Source organism: Macrotis lagotis, chromosome 8 (assembly GCF_037893015.1).
Source record: "Macrotis lagotis isolate mMagLag1 chromosome 8, bilby.v1.9.chrom.fasta, whole genome shotgun sequence".
Taxonomy (NCBI): Eukaryota; Metazoa; Chordata; class Mammalia; order Peramelemorphia; family Peramelidae; genus Macrotis; species Macrotis lagotis.
Genome location: NC_133665.1, coordinates 358,451 through 376,320, shown reverse-complemented (window position 1 = coordinate 376,320; position 17,870 = coordinate 358,451). Strand labels below are relative to the sequence as shown.

Genomic DNA, 17,870 nt, shown 5'->3' with positions numbered 1-17,870 from the left:
ATATATACTCAATGGGGTATAGGCATCTGGAGTAAGAAGGAGAGGGGGGGGACAGGGGGAAGGGGGGGTGATGTGAGTGATGGAGGAGAGGATGGACCATGGGGGGAGAGTGGTCAGATATAATACATTTTATTTTTTACTTCTTGCAAGGGGCTGGGATTGGATGGCCTGTCTGAGACCATAGGGCCAGGTAGATGCTGGGCCTAAGGGATAGTGGGGGGCTCGGGGCCTCTTGGTCCCAGGACCAGGGATCTGTCTGCTGTGCCACTCAGCTACCCTACAGCAGAGTCAGAGTGAAAGGAGAGAAAATATAGTACATGGTAGTGGAGAAATACTAAAGGAGGGAGTTGCAATCAGCAATGGCAACAGTGGAAAAATATGGAAGTAACTTTTATGATGGAATTATCATAAAGAATGTGATCCACCCACAACAGAGTTGTTGGTGTTGGAACAAAGGGTGAAGCACATTTTTTATTATTATTATTTTTGGGGGGGTGCAGGGCAAATGGGGCTGGGTGGCCTGGCTGGGGCTGCACAGCAGGGTGATCGTTGGGTGTCTGAGGCTGTATTTGGACCTGGGTGCTCCTGGCTCAAGGGCCAATGTTTTGTCTGCCACTCGGCCACCCCTATGATCGTTACTATCTTATTTTATTTTGGATCTTTTTTTTTTCTTTTTTTTTTTTTTGTTTTTACAGGACAGTGGGGTTGGGGTGGCTTGCATGTCACATAGCTGGGTGATTGTTGGGTGTATGGAGCCAGAAATGGGCTCAGGTGCTGCTCCTGGCTCCAGGGCTGGTGCTCCGTTCATTGCGCCACCTGGCCATACCTACAATTATTACTATTATTTTTTTTAATTTTAATTTTTTTCTCTCCCCTTTACTTTTATCACTCAAGCAAGTCTATATTTTTTGGGGGAGGGGGTATTTTGTTTACTCTTAAACAAGAATATTTTATTAATGTATAAAAAACATTATTTGTAAAAAATGAGACTAAATAAATATTAAATATTTTTTAAAAAGGAAAAATCACTTTGGCAGCTGTTGGCGGAAGGTTTGAAATGGAGAGAAACTTAAGGCAAAGAGACCAAATAGAAAGCTATTGAAATAGTCAAAGAGAAAGGTGCTGTGGACCTGAAGAGAGCACTGAAGATTCCCTAATCTAATCTATAATTTGACAATGCAAAAATTAAGTCCAAGAAAGCAGCTAAAGTCAGAAACCCATATCTCAAAATTCCCAAACCATTCTAAAATTTGGAACAACACTTTGATAGCTCCTTTAGAAAAAGAAAAAAAAAAACAGTCTTCCTATGAGCCTCATAAAGGCCTTTCTCCACCATTCTTTCTGGAACTTCCAGTGAATGAGCAAAGAATACTGAAGGACAAAGCTTACATATACCTGCTTTAGCAAGACACAATTTCCTTTGCAAGGCAGCTTATAACAAAGGCTCTAAGTTCTTTCAGCACTTTCTAAAAGGTAACAAAAAAATCCAAACTCTCAGTCACAATACAGGAACAAAGGGTTCTGCTGTTTCATGATCATGATAAGACAAGCTTGCCTTTTCAGAGACCCTCCAAGTTTCCCCTTTCTTATTGTGAACAGTGACAATTGCTACTGTTGGCAGAAGGAAAAAAATGCCAGACTATCCTATTTTTCTCTAAAAATAGTCCATTCCTAAAAATTTCAAATCTGCCACTGGATATAAGAAAAGTCTCTCACTTTCTAACACAAAAAATTATTGCCTTTTAACTATAATCAAATATTTCTAGTAGGGATGTCTTGGTTTCTGAACAATTAAATTAGGAAAGGAGACTCACAAAACACAGATATTGAACTGTTTAAGACCCATAATCAGGGAGTTAGTCAATAAGGTTTAATTCCCAATAAATTAAAATGGTTGATTTAGGAAGTTTTGCAAAGTTCTACAACCTTGAGAAAAGAATTTTGATCTGACCAGAATAAAATGATTTTGTGAACAACAATGGTTCTATCAAGATCTCATCTAGGAAGATTTGCAGTTTTCTTCATTGATATAATCAACACAATGCTACATGCAAATACAAACATCAGGAGGAGTTTCCTATCCATAGGAAATACCTCTTTAACCTGGAATCGGCACTGCTATCTTCTCCATTACTGTGGTAAATACTTTGGGAACATACATTTATCTCCCTGCATTATGTTTCACCTGCTTATTATGAGAAGATCATTGGACAGGGTTATTTCTACTGCTTTTTTAATGTATGGATGGGAGATACCTTGTAAAAGAGGCTGTAAGATGGAGATCTGTTCTACCAAATCACATGGTTTGACATAAGCAATGAGTGTAATGGGATCTTGGACAGTAGAGGAGGCAAGTAGAATGGTGATTGTTTATGTTATTTCAGTCCTTTTATGATATTTATAAAATCTATGATTTCTCCTGCACTTTTGATATTTTTCCCTTCTTTGATGCCTTGTTTATTGTGTTGCCTTTAGAATAATTGGTTCAAACTGGCTACTTTCCCCATCTTTGCTCTTGTTAGTTCAATTTCTTCTTCAAAGGAATTTGACTTGACTATCCATAAAGAAAATACAAAAATATCTAATACCCAAGAAAGGATACCCTGGAGCAACAGTTTAAGCATGTGCACATCCATGACAGTACAGATAGACAACAAAAAGGACCACATAGGAACAAGAAAAGGAGAGCTGGTTGGCAAACTCCCCTTTACTGACCCCAAGCTTTCAGTAAAAGCTAAGACCATCTTGTTAATACTAAAATTTTACAAGTGTTATTATATGGCAGCAAAATATGAAATACAACAGTTTCCACAGAATTAAAAACAAAACAAATCTCACACAGTTAGCAATGGAAAGGTGCATGGTGGGTGAGAGAAGGCTATAACATATAGCCAACAAAGAACTGCAAAGAACATGAGTAAAAGAAATTATGGAATTATTCACAATCAGCGAAAAAGCCAGGAGTGTCATAGGATGAAAACAAGAATAACAAGTGGAAAGTCAATGTGTTTCTCTGATAATATTCTTATGATATCAAAAAATAACAAGGAAAATCTCTCATACACTGGGGGGAGGGGACCTCCCTTTGTTGAGTATGCAGGAAGCATAAATAAAAGACACACATGAAGAACAAGAATGGATCAGTTGCAATTCGTATCATTAAAGAAAACTTCTGAATTGATGATATCGCAGATATATTTGAGTAAGTAACATTGATACTGGAGGTGAGCATTTAAGTTCACTTCCATATTCTTGAGACATTATGCTCATTTTATTTTTCTGTTTTGATGATAAAAAAAGAAAACTAATACTGTGTTAACACCCCCCCCCCCAAACAGGGAGGAGTTAAAAACTAGTACAGATTTCATGCTTTCTTCCCTCACAATTCCCAGCTTTTCTCCTGGAAGCAATGTCTGAAAAAACTAACAATTTTCTTATTCTCCAACATCCTCTTCAAGAAATGCCAATTAATGAGTACCATACACTTTTCATTCACAAAGAAAAAGTCACTCTAATCTATCCCACACCATAGCTTCCCTACCTCTTGAAGCTGGAGTCGGACTTTGGTAACTGCTCGGATCCAGTGTGCTCTAGCTTGGGTAAATGGCGAAGAATGATTCTCTTCCAAATAACTTGAAACAAGACAAAAAAGCTCTTTGAGAAGCAGATCATCCCACAAAACAAAAATACTCAGTAAGAACCAACACAACTAAGGAATATTCAAAATCAAATAGCAACATTTATCTGACCCATTGCATAGTTTACTATTCATCAACTGTTTTCACTCCCAATCTTGTTTTATTCGCTATTTGTAGACTAAACACCAGCCTGAGGTTTAGCAATCTATACCACAGGCAATGATATGGAAGCCCAGTGACTGGAGTTGTTTATACAGATTAGAACCTGTTATTGATCCACTTTTGTATCTCTCTTATTTTTGAGTTCTCCTCAACCAGAGAAATTCTTTCATTTTCAGAGAAGTGAAGTGTCCCCTGCCTAATGACAACCAATCTCAGACACTAGGGTAAAGTTGTTGTTGACACTTGTCCTCAACACAAAATCCCAGTGCTAAAGCAGGATTTCAGTTCCATTACTGCCCTTAACTTTCCCTGAGTCAGAAAATGAACTATCAAGTCTCAAGAACTTTTTCCATGAAACAAACATTAACGATTACTGATCATAGGAAGAAATCATTTAGTCACATTACTATTATTAATAGTAAATAATATTCAGTTGGTAGTAACTCATCTCCTTTCTTTCATGCTTGTGATAACATAAATGTGTCCAGTATCTAGCCATATATAAACACTTTTCCTACCACTGTTCAAATCAAGACTAGGTTTAATCTAAACTTGGGTCACTTATTGGCAGGAGGTATAACATCAAAGCTCCCTTCTTGTCCTCTTCCCTATTCCTGTGTGGCAAATATTCACAGAGTGGACACTTACTAGACAGAGTGAAGGAGAAAAGGAAAGTGTCTTTCTGGAAAAGTATCCCCAACATGATAGATGTGCCATTCTCATTGCACATTCACTCACCAAGTAATTCATCTTTGCTGCTCCAGGACTCAAGGTGAGGAATGTTATTTGTTATTTATTCTGCTTCAAAATACCAAGTATTTTAGTCACCCTCAACCACCCTCCCTCCACCACCTGTCAGCTACTCCTGGCTACCCAACTGACTAATGCTGCCTGGCAGTAACTATACACTATTTATGGACTTAGTTCCTATATGGATTTTAAAAGGTCAAGTTTTATATTTTCTTTTCTATAAGTCCAAATTGCTTAATATAAGATTATGCTCTTCTGGATGAGGATTCAGTAAAGATGTTCTGAATGAGTTTTAATGGCTCTGTTCTGAGTCATTTGGCCTCAGGTACACTCAAAATTTAAGAAATACCAGAATTTGAATCCATAAAAAATAGTCCATAAGGCAGCCAACAGCAGCCAAGTTCTTCTTACTTTCTATGGTAATTCCCTCAATATTTTTCACTTATGAATGGCTTTAGAGTCAGGTTAGGAAGCAGAGAGGTTAAAGTGAGGTTGATTCAAAGTTCAGAACCTGCAGTGCTGATCCTGTAAAGTGATCAACTATGGAACTGCAGCATCCCAACAGACTATAAAAGTTCAAGGGCCTCAAGTTCAGCACCATTAACAGCTCATCAACCAAGTTGTGTTTTTGTGATTTGGTGGAAAAGTAGGTGGAAGGAATGAAAAAGAAACATCTTGCCATGATGGAGCCAGATCTTCAAGCTAGGAAAATTCCTCTTGAGGTTAAAAAATCACCTACCTCTCCTGAGGGCTTTTATGTGGCTCCAGTTCTAGGGGAAGATGAGACATTTTGTATTCTTTAATCATTTCCTTTGACTCACAAGCTTTTCCCTTCTCAGCTTCACTGGTCACCTCCAGCAACTTTTCCTGTTCTCCAAAGCCTGCTTGACTATCCTTCGTGAAACTTCCAGCACTGTGACAAGAACGAATAGAGTCTCTTTCTCGGTGGTCATCATCTTGCTCTGAGGTATGAACATGTTCATGATACTGGTCCAGCTCACTCAGCTGTGAGCTTCCTTGACTCACATTACAGGAAGAACCATATCTACTACTGCCAGTGGGGCTGTAAGAAGAAGAAGAGGAAAACAAAGACAAGTCAGAAGTTAGAGAGAAAAAAAGGAAATGAATATAAACTAGTGCTTGGGCAGAGCTTAAGAATCAGCAGGGGAATTGTTGCCTCCAATCAGTAGCATTAAGGATTTTACATTGGGAAGACCTCACAGTCTAGTATATATCTACAATCTAATTAATAAAAATTACAGTAGAGGAAAAACATAAAATGGAGTTGACTCCTGGGCTCTCCAAAAGTTTTAACATCTGTATTGTATCCAATTTCAAAGACTATTTTATCTGCATATTATATTTCTACTGACAAGATCAAGAATTATTTAAAACAGTATGGCACTTTTATCTAAAAATTCCTCTCTACCTTGAAAGTTTCTCAGGAAACTTTTATCCAGTGGCTGTCATGAATATAATTTTATATTAATTTTCCATTTCCCACAGAGTGGATCAGTATATGAGAAATGGAATGATTCAATATTGTATTAATTTTTACTATTTCTCTGAATGAACCCTAGTTGATCTTGATCCCTTGAGAAAATGTTCTGTTTTATTAGTCTTCCTGTTAGCCTTTCTCATCAGTGAACATGTAAATTATTCGTTCGTATAGTACCTACAGGCAAATGGCTGCTTATTCTGCCATCAGTCACAAACTGAGATAAGCTATGGAAAGAACAAAAGCAGGACCATATAAACTCCACAAGTGGATGACCTCATCTGATTGAATACAACAACTATGTTCAAAAACACATACCCATGATAGGTAATATGGCTTATCTTCCAGAGAAATTGAGTATATTCCGTTTTTAGAGATAGAACCATTCTAGGTGTCCTTATTCCTAGATCATACCTATAGATCCCTTTGCCCTACCCCTACTCCCTAGTGTAAACATCCATATTAACTTACTCTACACTTCATTCCTATATTCCCTGACAAGCAATCTACTTGTGCAGTAGGAGAAAATTATGGTTACTGAAGAAAACTGAGGGAGGGGTTGGCAGAGTGAATAAATGGCAAGGTGGGCAGCATGGAAAAGGAAATAGAAACAGCAAGAAGGTGCTACCTTAGGCCATCAACTTAGGTAGACTATTCACTAATCAAATCAACAGCATTGCATTGTCTTATCTTTGGAATTCCAAACAGTTCAGAGGGAAATAAGGCTTTTCTACCCAAAGAAGAAAATTTCTACTGCAGGCTAGCCCACTGCAAGTAGCTAAATAAAATATTCTCTTATTATCTGTCTTACTACTGGGAAGCCCAGGGATGCCTCACAGATTCAACAGTCTGAAAATCCAGACTTGGGATATTAAAAAAGCTTCTTCCAAGCCCTAATCAATTTTTAATGTGGACTAAGGCATTGTGAAAACAGAACCAGCTGAATTTCCTGCAAAGGAAGACAGGCAAGATAATTTCCTGTCACAGGCAACCAAGTCTTCATCTACTCTTGAGAGAAAAATCTAATGGGAAAGAAAGGAATTGGGAGTAGTTTTTTCAAAAGCTGATAACCAAAAAAAAAAAAAGACTCTTATTAATGCTGCTGGGATGGGAACTGAGTCATGTTTGCAATGAGCATTGTCCTGAGCATAAATTAAGTAATCTGTCTCTACTTCTGCAAAGGCTATGGACCATTCTGGTTTGACTTGGCCCAGACACAAAAGACAAGGCAATATTCTTAATTTGCACTTGATTGTGCCTCTTTTACAAAGAAAAAGTGTCCTTTGTGCCTAAGTCATTAACACTATTCTAGGCCAATCTGTGATAAGAACATGGAAGGACAAGGCCTCCTCTTCATCACTGTCTAAAAGAATAGTATTCTAGGCCTGTGGATAGAGGTAATACAACGCATCTGGGAATTCTCTTGGACTCTATAACTTCCTTTAGGATCTAAAGGTAATGAGAGTCAGATAAGGGACAATAAAGACTGAAGGTAGGCAAGGAGATGTATATATCTGAGCAGCTGAGGGGCATGAGTTGAGTTTCTAGAGTATAGATTTTCCATGCAAATCTTAAGTACTATGTAAATGTGAATAATTATTGTTTTTATTGTCTGTCCATCATATCTAGCACCTTCACTGCCACTGGAGGAAGTACTGTAGAAGACTAAAAAGTGAGAAGAGTTTTAAAAATTGTCCCCCAAATATAGAAGAAAAAGGGACATTTTGACAAAGTAGCTTAGACTCAAAGAAATAATCAAGCCCATTTTCATTGACACTCATAAGAAATACTTATTATTTTTCTGATAATATTCCTCCCTTCCATTGACCCTGACCCCATATTTTTACTCATTATGCAATACAAATTTTCCCTCCAAAACATCAGAATCAGGTTTTTTTTTTTTAGCAGCAGACTCTTTTAAACCAGTAAATGAGGCAAATAAGTAAATGACTAAGCTTTTCAAGGTTGCATACCCAGGAGCACAGCCCCAAAGGGAGTGGGATAGATAAGCTAACACAAAAACACCACAAGAACAGGCTGTAGAAGCTGATACATTAACTGTCTATTCTACTCATACTACATAAGAGACAGACTAATAAGGCTGGGAATGAAAACACAGGGTCCTGGTATATCTATATCTAGGTCACTTGCATTATAAATGGTCAATTGCTTAAAACCATTTATTATGCACTTAGTGAAAACAGGCCTTTTCTCAGTCACTGTTTCCATAATTCCTTTCAATGGTGTCAGCTGAAGTTTGCTAGAGGAGTCACCACTGGTAAGAAGCTCGCTGTCCATCACAATTTCTTGCCCTTGTTTCTCCTTCGGGTGAGGCAGCTCAGACTTGGAACAAAGTTTGCCTTCCTGTTCTATGGTATCCACAGAAGAAGATATGATATTCCTGGCATGATGATGCTCTTCAGATATTGGAATTTCTTGCTTGTTATTAAGCTCTTCAGGTCCAGCAAGGTCTTTGATGGATGTATTCTTGATTTCCAGATCACTGGAGAATGGAACTGGTTCAACATTAGCTCCAGATGCAACAAGAGAATTTGTAGCCATGTTTTCTCTGTTTTGGCTATGACCTTGATCACTGTCTATTTCTAAAGCTGGAGGAAGGGTTTCTGGAACCCCCTGAGCATTATTCTCCTTGTTTTCCTTTTCCCATACAAATGGAATGTTCAACTTCTTTCCAAACCCTAGCTTTAAGCCACTATCTACTGCATTCCCTTTTTCCTCATTTCTTCCTTCAAATAGAACTGAGAACTTCTTAAAATCTAACTTGAAACCAGACTCTGTTGATGCTCTATTCCCACAAGAGGATGAAGGAGAAAAGAAAGAGCCAAGTGATTTACCACAATCAGCAGCAGAGGACAGAAAATCAAACTTTGGCAAATTAGGCACAGTTGGAATGTCAAACTTAGATTTTTGATGGCTTGTTTCTGGGGGAACAGCAGGTAAGTTTTTCAGGGAATGGCATTGGTCAGCATCTTCCTTTATTTCTGTGACAGCACACATAGCTAAATGCTCCCTCAGTTGTCCTTTGATCTCTGATGTGCTACCTGGGCTGGGTGAACACAAATTGACTTCTGCCTGATCATCCTTGGAATGTTCAGTCTTTAATCCATTACTTAAACATGACTCCAACAAGTCTTGATTTGTCTGAGCAGCTGGCAGGTCTGGCTCTAGCTGGAGAATATGATTTAAATAGGACTCAGAAACTCCAAGGAGTGCCTGTTCTGGAAGAGCAATCTGGTTGGTTATACAGGCAGGGTCTGTATCCATTTGTAAGGTAATTGAGGTATTCTCTGTTTTGAATGTGTGCTCTATGTTGGTACCTTGCAATGCTTCATTCTCTGTTACATTACTCTGAGACAATGTTCTCATCATATCATTCCCCAAAATGGAAGAATCAGAAGCATTTAACTCAGGCTCTTTGGGTTCAATTAGAAGAATTTTATCATCTTCAATTTCAAATTTCAATCTAGAACCATCTGTCAAAGCTTCTGAATTTTCATTACCCCCTGTACTATCAATGACAGCAGAGTCTAAAGGAAGAGCTTCAGAGTTTTCTTCTTTCTTGGCTTCCTTTTTTGGTATTGATTCCACAGTCTCTCTGGGACAACTGTCTGGAAGCTGGGAACTCACCTGTGAAACTTGGGCAGGAGTTTCTGGCTTGGGACCTTTGAACATGCTAAACAAGTCTCCTGTGAGGGTTTTAGATGATGTACTAGATGAAAGACCAAAAAAGGAACTTTTCTTTGGAAACTGAGAAGCTTCTCCTTTTACTTGAGATGAGGAAAAAAGTCCAGAAAACGATTTGGGAGATTCACTCATTCTCCCAGAGAAAGACTTCATTTTAGTTATGAAGCCTGAAAATATTTCTGCTGAAGAATCCAAAACTGAATTTCCTTCTGGGACTTCTGTAGATTTACTTTGTGTACTCAAAGAATTCACAGACTGATCAGAGAAAGAAACTGGTTCAAGGTCTTGTTGTAAGCTATTATTATCAGTTGCTTGTCTGAGCAATTTCTTTGGCAAATCCAACTGGTCCCCTGTAAAACTCTCACTTTTTTGAATGTTAGTAGAATCACTAAGATCATTCAGGTTTTCAGACATATTGATGCCATATGAAGAGAAATCAGTAGGGTTTTTCAGACTCAAATCTTTTTTATAAGCTGTTTCTATAAGGGGTTTTACAATTTCTATATCCATAAGGACTGTTTTCTCTGGTGCTTGTAGTTCTGGAGAATAAGAACTGTCTTTCTGTAACTGACCAACCTGGTCTGAAAAACCTAAAGACAGAGAATTTGGTAAAGAGATCTTTGTTTCTTCATTACACTTGACCACATTAGAGATGCCATTGGGGAGAGCATCAGTGACCACTTTCTGCTCATGCAGTACCTCCATGAGTGAGATATCCATGACTCCATCTGAACCCTCTTTTCTATCCATTTTAACAATGCTTGGCAGTTTAGATGGTTGAGAAGTCACTGGAGGTATGCTGACAACTTTTTGTTTCTCAAGGGTATTTTGTTGCTTTTCATTCCAGAAGGAAAAGTTAAAGAAACCAAAACTGGAACTACTCTGAGAAACACCTTTCTTATTGCTTGAACCTCCAGAAGAAAAGAAAGGTAGTTTAAATAACCCTTCTTCTTCTTCTTGAAATTTAGCATTTGGGATAGTAGCAGGAGTTTTCTTTCTAGGTTTTTCAGATTCAGACAGGAAAGAAAATATACTCTTGCTCCTTGGAAGCTCTGGCTGTGATGTAGAGTTTGCAGTGGTTGAAAAAACCTCTTCCTTGTCAAAAAACACATCTTGTTTGTTTGAACTAATTCCATCCAATGCATCAGAAGAATTCTGATTATCTTCTGGATCCTTCATTGTCACCAAAGTCAAACTTTCACCACGTTCCAATGAAGAGTCTTTGGGTAATTTTTCAAGATAGTTAATACTGGGAGATGCATTCAGTGATTGATCTACTAAGAAAACATCTTCTCCTATATTATTCTTCCTTTGGATCTCTCCAACTAAAGATTCCTTTGGTCCACTGTCATGGACAGTGGCCTGTTTGGTCAGGACTCTAATTCTAGGTTTTCTTGATAAAGAAATAGGTGTAGAAGAAAACACATTGTCATCCTGGCTGGCTGACTGCATGATAATAGTGCTTGTCATGACCATTTCTTGGTTGTCAATATTTGAAGGAATGGAGATGTTCTCGTCTGACTGTACAAGGGACACATCTACCTTAAAGAGATCCCCAAGGGAACCAAAGAGAGATGAAATACCTGTATTCTCTCTCTTTTCCTGGGATTGTAATTTTCCCTCTTTACTACTATTTTTCAGATTTGGTGAACTGCCCTTATTACTCTGGGTCTTAAAGAAGTCAAAAAATCCAGATGACTGGGTTTTACCTATTGCTGTTACAGAAGAATCTTCTCTGTAACTGAAAAATTTCAATGCACTATTAAATAGTGTTCCCTCTGGTTCTGTGGAAGATTGACTCTCAGGAAATTTACATTCTTCCTGCTCATTTTTACTGGACTGGGATCTAAAAGGGGTTAGAATAGGATCAGTTGTGATAAGATTATGTTCTTTTCCATCTAGTTTAACATCAGGAGTTATTTGTCTTACTTGTGAAGCTGACATTGACAAACTTTGCTTTTTCACGTGAGTGTTTTTATTTAAAGGTAATGTTTGTTTTTGATTTTTACTCATTTCTAAACTCTGAATATTAGAAATGGCTTGTCTCTTTGCATCTTTCTTGGAAGGAGTTTCTTCCACCTTTTTTGAAAAACTAGAAGGGTCATTATTTGGTAATACAGTTGATTGCAACTGCATATCCATTTTCATCATGGCAGAAGTCTCTAAGGACTCATCTTTATCATAATTCAAAGTCTTCCCCACCAAATCAGTCAGAGTAGAAAAAAAAGAAGTCATTTTGTTTGTGGGCAAGCTCTCTGCTATGTCCTTAGGGACAGTAATTGTGTTTTCAGGAAGGACCAAAGGTACAGCTAATTTAGAGGAGACCTGTTGCATATGGAAATCAAAATTTTCATTTGATATATTTTCAGCTATAGATTGATTTTTATTTTTCTCTCTAATATGAGTCTCTCCATTGAAATCCCAACGACCAAGTCTTTTGGACTGACTTCGAAGATCAAGGATATCTTCAAAATTTTCAGATCTTTCTTTCTCATGTCCCAAAGCAACACTGAACTCCTTAAATTTATATCCTGAAAAATCTAATGGTCGATCACTTTGGCAACACATTGATCCTTCAAGCACTTCTGAAAAGTTTTGAAAATTCATATTCATTAATTTGTCACTTCTTTGCAGTGTCATAGACAAATCAAGAGGCTTATAAATAGAGTCATCTAATGATTTCTCATTACCAAAAAACAATAATTCATTTTCACTGCCAAGAAGGACTTTGAAGCCACATAGAGGAATCATATTATCATCTAACATAGTATTTGACATAACATCCACTTGGAAATCATAGTCCACATATTCTTGGAAAGAAAAATCAGATCCATATATATATACATATTGCCCAGTAGAATCAGTGAGCAGAGAATAGATATATTGACCATCACTGTACACATAATGCCCAAATTCCCCATCCTCTGATGGCCACCATATTCCATTTTCAATCCGTGGTAACCATTCATGGTATTCATAATCAAAATTTAAGAGTGTAAACATTTCATCCATTCTTAAGGACTCTTGATCAACTAGAGTCCACAGTGTTTGGTTATAACCTGCAGAATAACTTAAGTCAATGGGCAATTCTTCAAACAAATACTTATTATTAGCTTCAAAAAGTGGGAAATGATTACAGTTTTCATTCAGTGAGTTAGCTGCCCACATACTCCCTTTTACTGAGTAGTCTTCGTGAAATGCTAAATGGTCAAGTGATTCATATGGCAATTCAATGTAGTCAACTCCATCCAGATTTGTTCTCCATTCTAATGAATTTGTGATTTGATCTTTTTGGCAAACATTAACTGTTGAACCATCTGATTGGGGGCAGGAGAAAACGTCAGCTAGTGGAATGGTATTTTGCTTTAAAACATAATAAACTGGTTGCATGATTTCACTGAGATCTCCAGACAAGTCTTTTATGCCAGAATTCCTTTCAAAACTTGAAGGACTATTTGTGTCCTCAAAAGCCTGGTAGTAGTTTGATGCACAGATAATTTTAGCCCTTTGTAAAGATGAATTCAACTCCCTTGAATTCTCTAGTAGTTTTGGCCCAGGAATTTGCTGAGGGAACTGGTCCCTAAATAAAGATTTCTTCACAAGTTCCTGTTGAGTACCTGGAATACTATGAGAATGAGGACAGTCAAAAGAAATGCAATACTTTGTATCTGGTTCATTTGTTCTTATAGGGTTTTCATCTACCCAAGACTCACTTACTTGTATGCTTTTATCTTTCTTTACTGGCAAAGATAATAAGCTTTTCAAATCACTAAAAGTCTCTTGCTTTTCAACAGGATTCTCTGGATTGATAGCCTTATCTGAGTTCATAGGCATTTTATCAAGGCTAGAATCCTCATCAGTAGCCAGCCAGTTTCTGAAATCTACAGACTTGGACTTTAACTTATTTGCTTTACCATCTGCAACATTTTCCTTTGATGCAAATGTAAATATTCCAGAAAGTAAACCTTGGGCACAATCTATCTGCTGAGAACTTTCATTTCTTATATTTAATTCTTGTTGAGTGCTTTTCTTAGAAGTATCATCCATGACTTTATCTACTCTAGTTTCACAGGCTAATGTTGATTTTGAGAAGTCAGCATTTAAAACTAATGAAGACTCTGATACTACTGAAGTTGTTGCTTTTTGCTTTGAATTCTTACATTTTCTAGAAAAATTAGAATCTTTGAATTCTTTAGGTACTATTATAGGGATGCTCAAGATATCATTATTATATTGATTTCCATCTCCTACTTTGTGTTTATTTTGGTGGATTTTTTGTGTATCTTTAAACTTACCTGGAGGATTAGAAACAGTTTCAATTGAATCTGATTTTGCTGAACTATTTTTTGAAATATCTGGGCAACTGCTTTTAGGTTCTTCAGCAGCAGTGACTGGTAGGCCATGACAACATTGATTTGGAGGAGCTGTAATGTTGGCAGTGGAAGCAAATTTAAATAAAGAGGGAAAGATACTTCCATTTTCCTTTAAATCCTGCTGCTTTTCAGAACTACCAAGAGTCGCCAAAAATGGAATGTGTAGCTTCCCACTGAAGGAAAATGAGCGTTTATTTTTCTTTGGACTGTTTTCTGAAACATCAGACTGGTGAACTTCCATGGATTCAAATGAAGCTTCTATTACAGATGATTCAGGGGGAGTAAAAAAAAACTGACTAAAGGACTTTTTAAATGGATTAAGGAAAAAGCTATCATCAGCTACTTTGTCTCCCTTTAAAGGTGGTAAAGAAGTCTCTTCATTTATGTCCATTTTATTTTCCTTTCTACAACCTGATCCACAAGGAACTCCTGGTATATCTTTGGCACATTCTTCTTGCTGACTTGACAGATGAGGTACATATGTACATATTTCTCTTTCCGAAAGGCTCCCTATGCTATCTTTTATACAGGAAGAACTAACTGAGTCTAGAAGTTCATTGGTTACTCCTGAAAATGGCAAATCTTCACATGGATGAACTTTGACCTGGTCAACAGTCTCTCTATAATTCACATCAAATGCGACATTGCATCTATTGTTATTTATTAAGGTAGCCTCCCTTCGTTCTGATTCATGGCCAACTCTTATATGGCTTTCGTTTGCTGTTAGAATACACTGGTTAACTTCTTTTTTGGTTTCTTCTTTTTCTGAAAAAATCTTTAATGGATTTATCATATTGAAAATAGAACTCATGACTGAACTCTGAGTCTGTGTAGAAAGTGAGTCTTTAATAATTCTTTCTGGTGGATCTGATTGGATTCTGATGGATTCTGATGAATCCTGAAGACTTTGAGCCTCAATCTTAATGTTTTTACAATCACTTTCAGAAGTTGTGTCCCATTTGCCAGCATTTGCACTGTCATTTGTTTGAGAGAATGATGGAAAACGCATTGAAAAGTCTCTCTCTGTTTGATCACTTGTTTTAAGATTTGGTGATACTGAATTGACTTGAAGTCTGGAATCTGAGCTACTATTTTTCTTTTGGGGAGAGATTTCTGCTTTCTCAGGAACTAAAGAAATAAGCTTTTCCACAGAAGAAGAGAGATGCTTTGTGCCTGAGCCTACCTTTTCAGTGAATGAACTAAACAAAGAGCTGACTGTGTTTTTCACTCCAGTCAATTCAGGGAGTGGAAGACTGTTGGTTTTGTAGTCCTTGATACTCTGAGTGAGTAAAGGTGGTGTCTGATCCACTAATAGTTTCTGATTTACAGTATCAAAAGTGCTATTCTGTTTTAGTTCATATTTTGTTTTAGTTTTTGAAAGAGAAGTAAATTTGTTGATTTCTTCTTCCTTTTCGGCTAAATACTCAGAAACTGTTTCCACTAAATACTGTAATTCATCCATGGTATCAACATATTCTTCTTGAGTTTCATCAGTAGAAGATTGTACCAACTCTTGCATGTGACCTTTAACATTTTCTACTGTAACATCTTGTACTTTGTCATCACAACTGATCCTTTGTGGGGAGAATGCTGGATTTGTTACATAAGAGTTTTCATGATACTCTCCATAATGGTAGGTATTTGATGGACAAAATGAAAATAAAGCTAGTTTATCTATCTCATCGGGTAAAATAAGGGAACAATGCACTTCATCAGAACCACTATTATCAGATTCTTCAGGAGCACCAGGAGGAATAAAATTAGTGTTGGACTCTTCCAAGCTAATTACCTTCTCACAATCTTCAAGAGAACTTGAAGAGTCATTTTCAATACTTTCCAACTTGATGTCACAGTTGCCACTTTCAAATAAAAGCCCATTTTCATATGGACATAAAACAGGATAAATTTGATTTTTCTTTTCCGTGTGACAAAAGTTATATTTTTCACCACTGGCATATCCTGAAAATTTGTTTTTAGCTTCAGACTGACTTACTAATTTAGCACCTGAGATGGAAGCATGAGGTTGCAAACTTCTGTGATCATATCGGCTTCTTTCACTGTCTTCAAAACTATTGTATCTAAGTTTCTTTTTCCTTTTCTTGTTTAGTGTACTATATTCCTTGGGGTATTTGGAAACAGGAAGGATTTCTGACTCAATACCAAAATTTGGTGTGATAGCAAATTTCCTATGTTGCTCCTGGATTTCCACCCTTTGCCAATTCTTATACTTTGCTTTTTGTTGTTTGTGATAATTTTCGTTAGTTTTGTAAAGAGTTTGGATTTTTTTTAACATTGTTTCCTGACAGTTCTTATGATTGTTTTCTAAAAACCCTTTTGGGAGTTGCTCTCCTAAGTCTTCATAAATATGCTCCTGTTCTTCATCTCTATGTCTGGAGATAGTTGGGATAATCTCAATTTTTTCATTTCTAACTAGTGAACCTTGTCTGGCATGTAAGAAGAAAAACAAAAGGGAAAGGGAGGCAAAGAAGAAAAGGAAGGGAAAGAAAGGGAGAAAAAAGTTTATTTAATAAATATTTATAAGATATAAAAGTTATGTTGTCAATTTGATTTATATAATATATAATAAAACAATCAAAATGAATATACTGTAAATTTGTTCAAAGAAAACACATATTAGAATTTCTAAAGCAATGTTATTCCTGTGAAGTAAAATAGAAAATTTACCAAAAAGAAAAATAACCAAAAAGAAAAACATTTGTTCATGCATAAGTATGCCATATTTTGACTCTGTTATGTTTTAAAGTTAATTTTCTTCTCATTGAAACAAGAAGAATTTATATTAAAATCTTAGACGTAATCATTTCAAACAGACCTATAATATATCCATTGGTTTTAAGAAAATTCCATTAACCCAATAATAACATGCCTATAAAAGACAAATCTAGGTTTAAAGAAACACAGCTGCCCACTTGCCTAAGTAAGTCTTTGGAGTTCATATAGCCAGGATGTAGCCTAAAGCATTTTAAAAAAATTATAGAAATGAAAATAATTCTTGCTTGTCAATATATACTAAACTTGGGGCAACTAGGTGGAACAAAGGATAGAGTACAGCCCTGGAATCAGGAGGACCTGAGTTCAAATTTGGCCTCAGACACTAGCTGTGTGACCTTGGACAAGTTACTTAACCCCAGTGTCTTGCAAAAAAAAAATATACATACATATATAGATATATGCATATATATATATATATTTATCAAACTTTATCAAACATGTGTTGTGCTATTAGAAACAAAACAAAAAACTATTGTCAAAATGTCATTCTAACAAACTAAATACATTCTTGTTCTTTGTGGAATCTAAATAAACATGGAAAACTGTGTATCACTAGCTAGAATCATAATAGAAATGGAATATTATTATATTACTCTAGGCTTTTAAGCTGTCACCTGAGATCTAAGTCTCAGACTTATAAACTATTTGTTTCCCAGGAAGCATATCTACTCATTATACTCAACAAGAGAAATGACACCTACTGGCAATATAGCCTTCAATCTATTGTCTCTAAAGTAAATAGAAACAAGATTAAGGAAGATTGTTCAGTCGCTAAATTTTTCAAGTGTTTGTATTACAAATCAAATTAAAAGGAAGGAAAGTTCATTGAGTGAGGCAAGTCAATTCAGGAGAAAAAGACATTCTTCACATATCAACATGTGGAGCTGACATTTGACCAAGGGTAGAAAGATCTGAAATCTTCTATTCATATTCCTGCAGCTGCTCAGTTCA

General features: G+C 36.6%; 2 protein-coding genes across 5 annotated transcripts in view; both read right to left on the bottom strand.

The window, feature by feature from the left end:
* Positions 1–17,870, bottom strand: part of LOC141495153 (protein unc-13 homolog B) — a 369,137-nt gene that overhangs the window by 126,267 nt on the left and 225,000 nt on the right. For all 4 annotated transcript variants that reach the window (XM_074196148.1, XM_074196150.1, XM_074196149.1 and 1 more), the window contains 2 exons: positions 5,290–5,613; positions 3,542–3,632 (listed from right to left, as the gene is read on the bottom strand). In XM_074196148.1, the coding sequence (XP_074052249.1) occupies positions 3,542–3,632; positions 5,290–5,613 (415 nt within the window). The remainder of the gene's footprint in view (positions 1–3,541; positions 3,633–5,289; positions 5,614–17,870) is intronic.
* LOC141495152 (uncharacterized) lies at positions 5,625–16,801 on the bottom strand. Its single transcript, XM_074196147.1, has one exon. The coding sequence runs from the start codon at positions 16,417–16,419 to the stop codon at positions 8,125–8,127; it is 8,295 nt and encodes a 2,764-aa protein (XP_074052248.1). The 5' UTR covers positions 16,420–16,801; the 3' UTR covers positions 5,625–8,124.

Coding starts and splice junctions, on each gene's coding strand:
- LOC141495152 (XM_074196147.1), bottom strand. CDS start 16,419: ATGTTAAAAAAAATCCAAACTCTTTACAAAACTAACGAAAATTATCAC.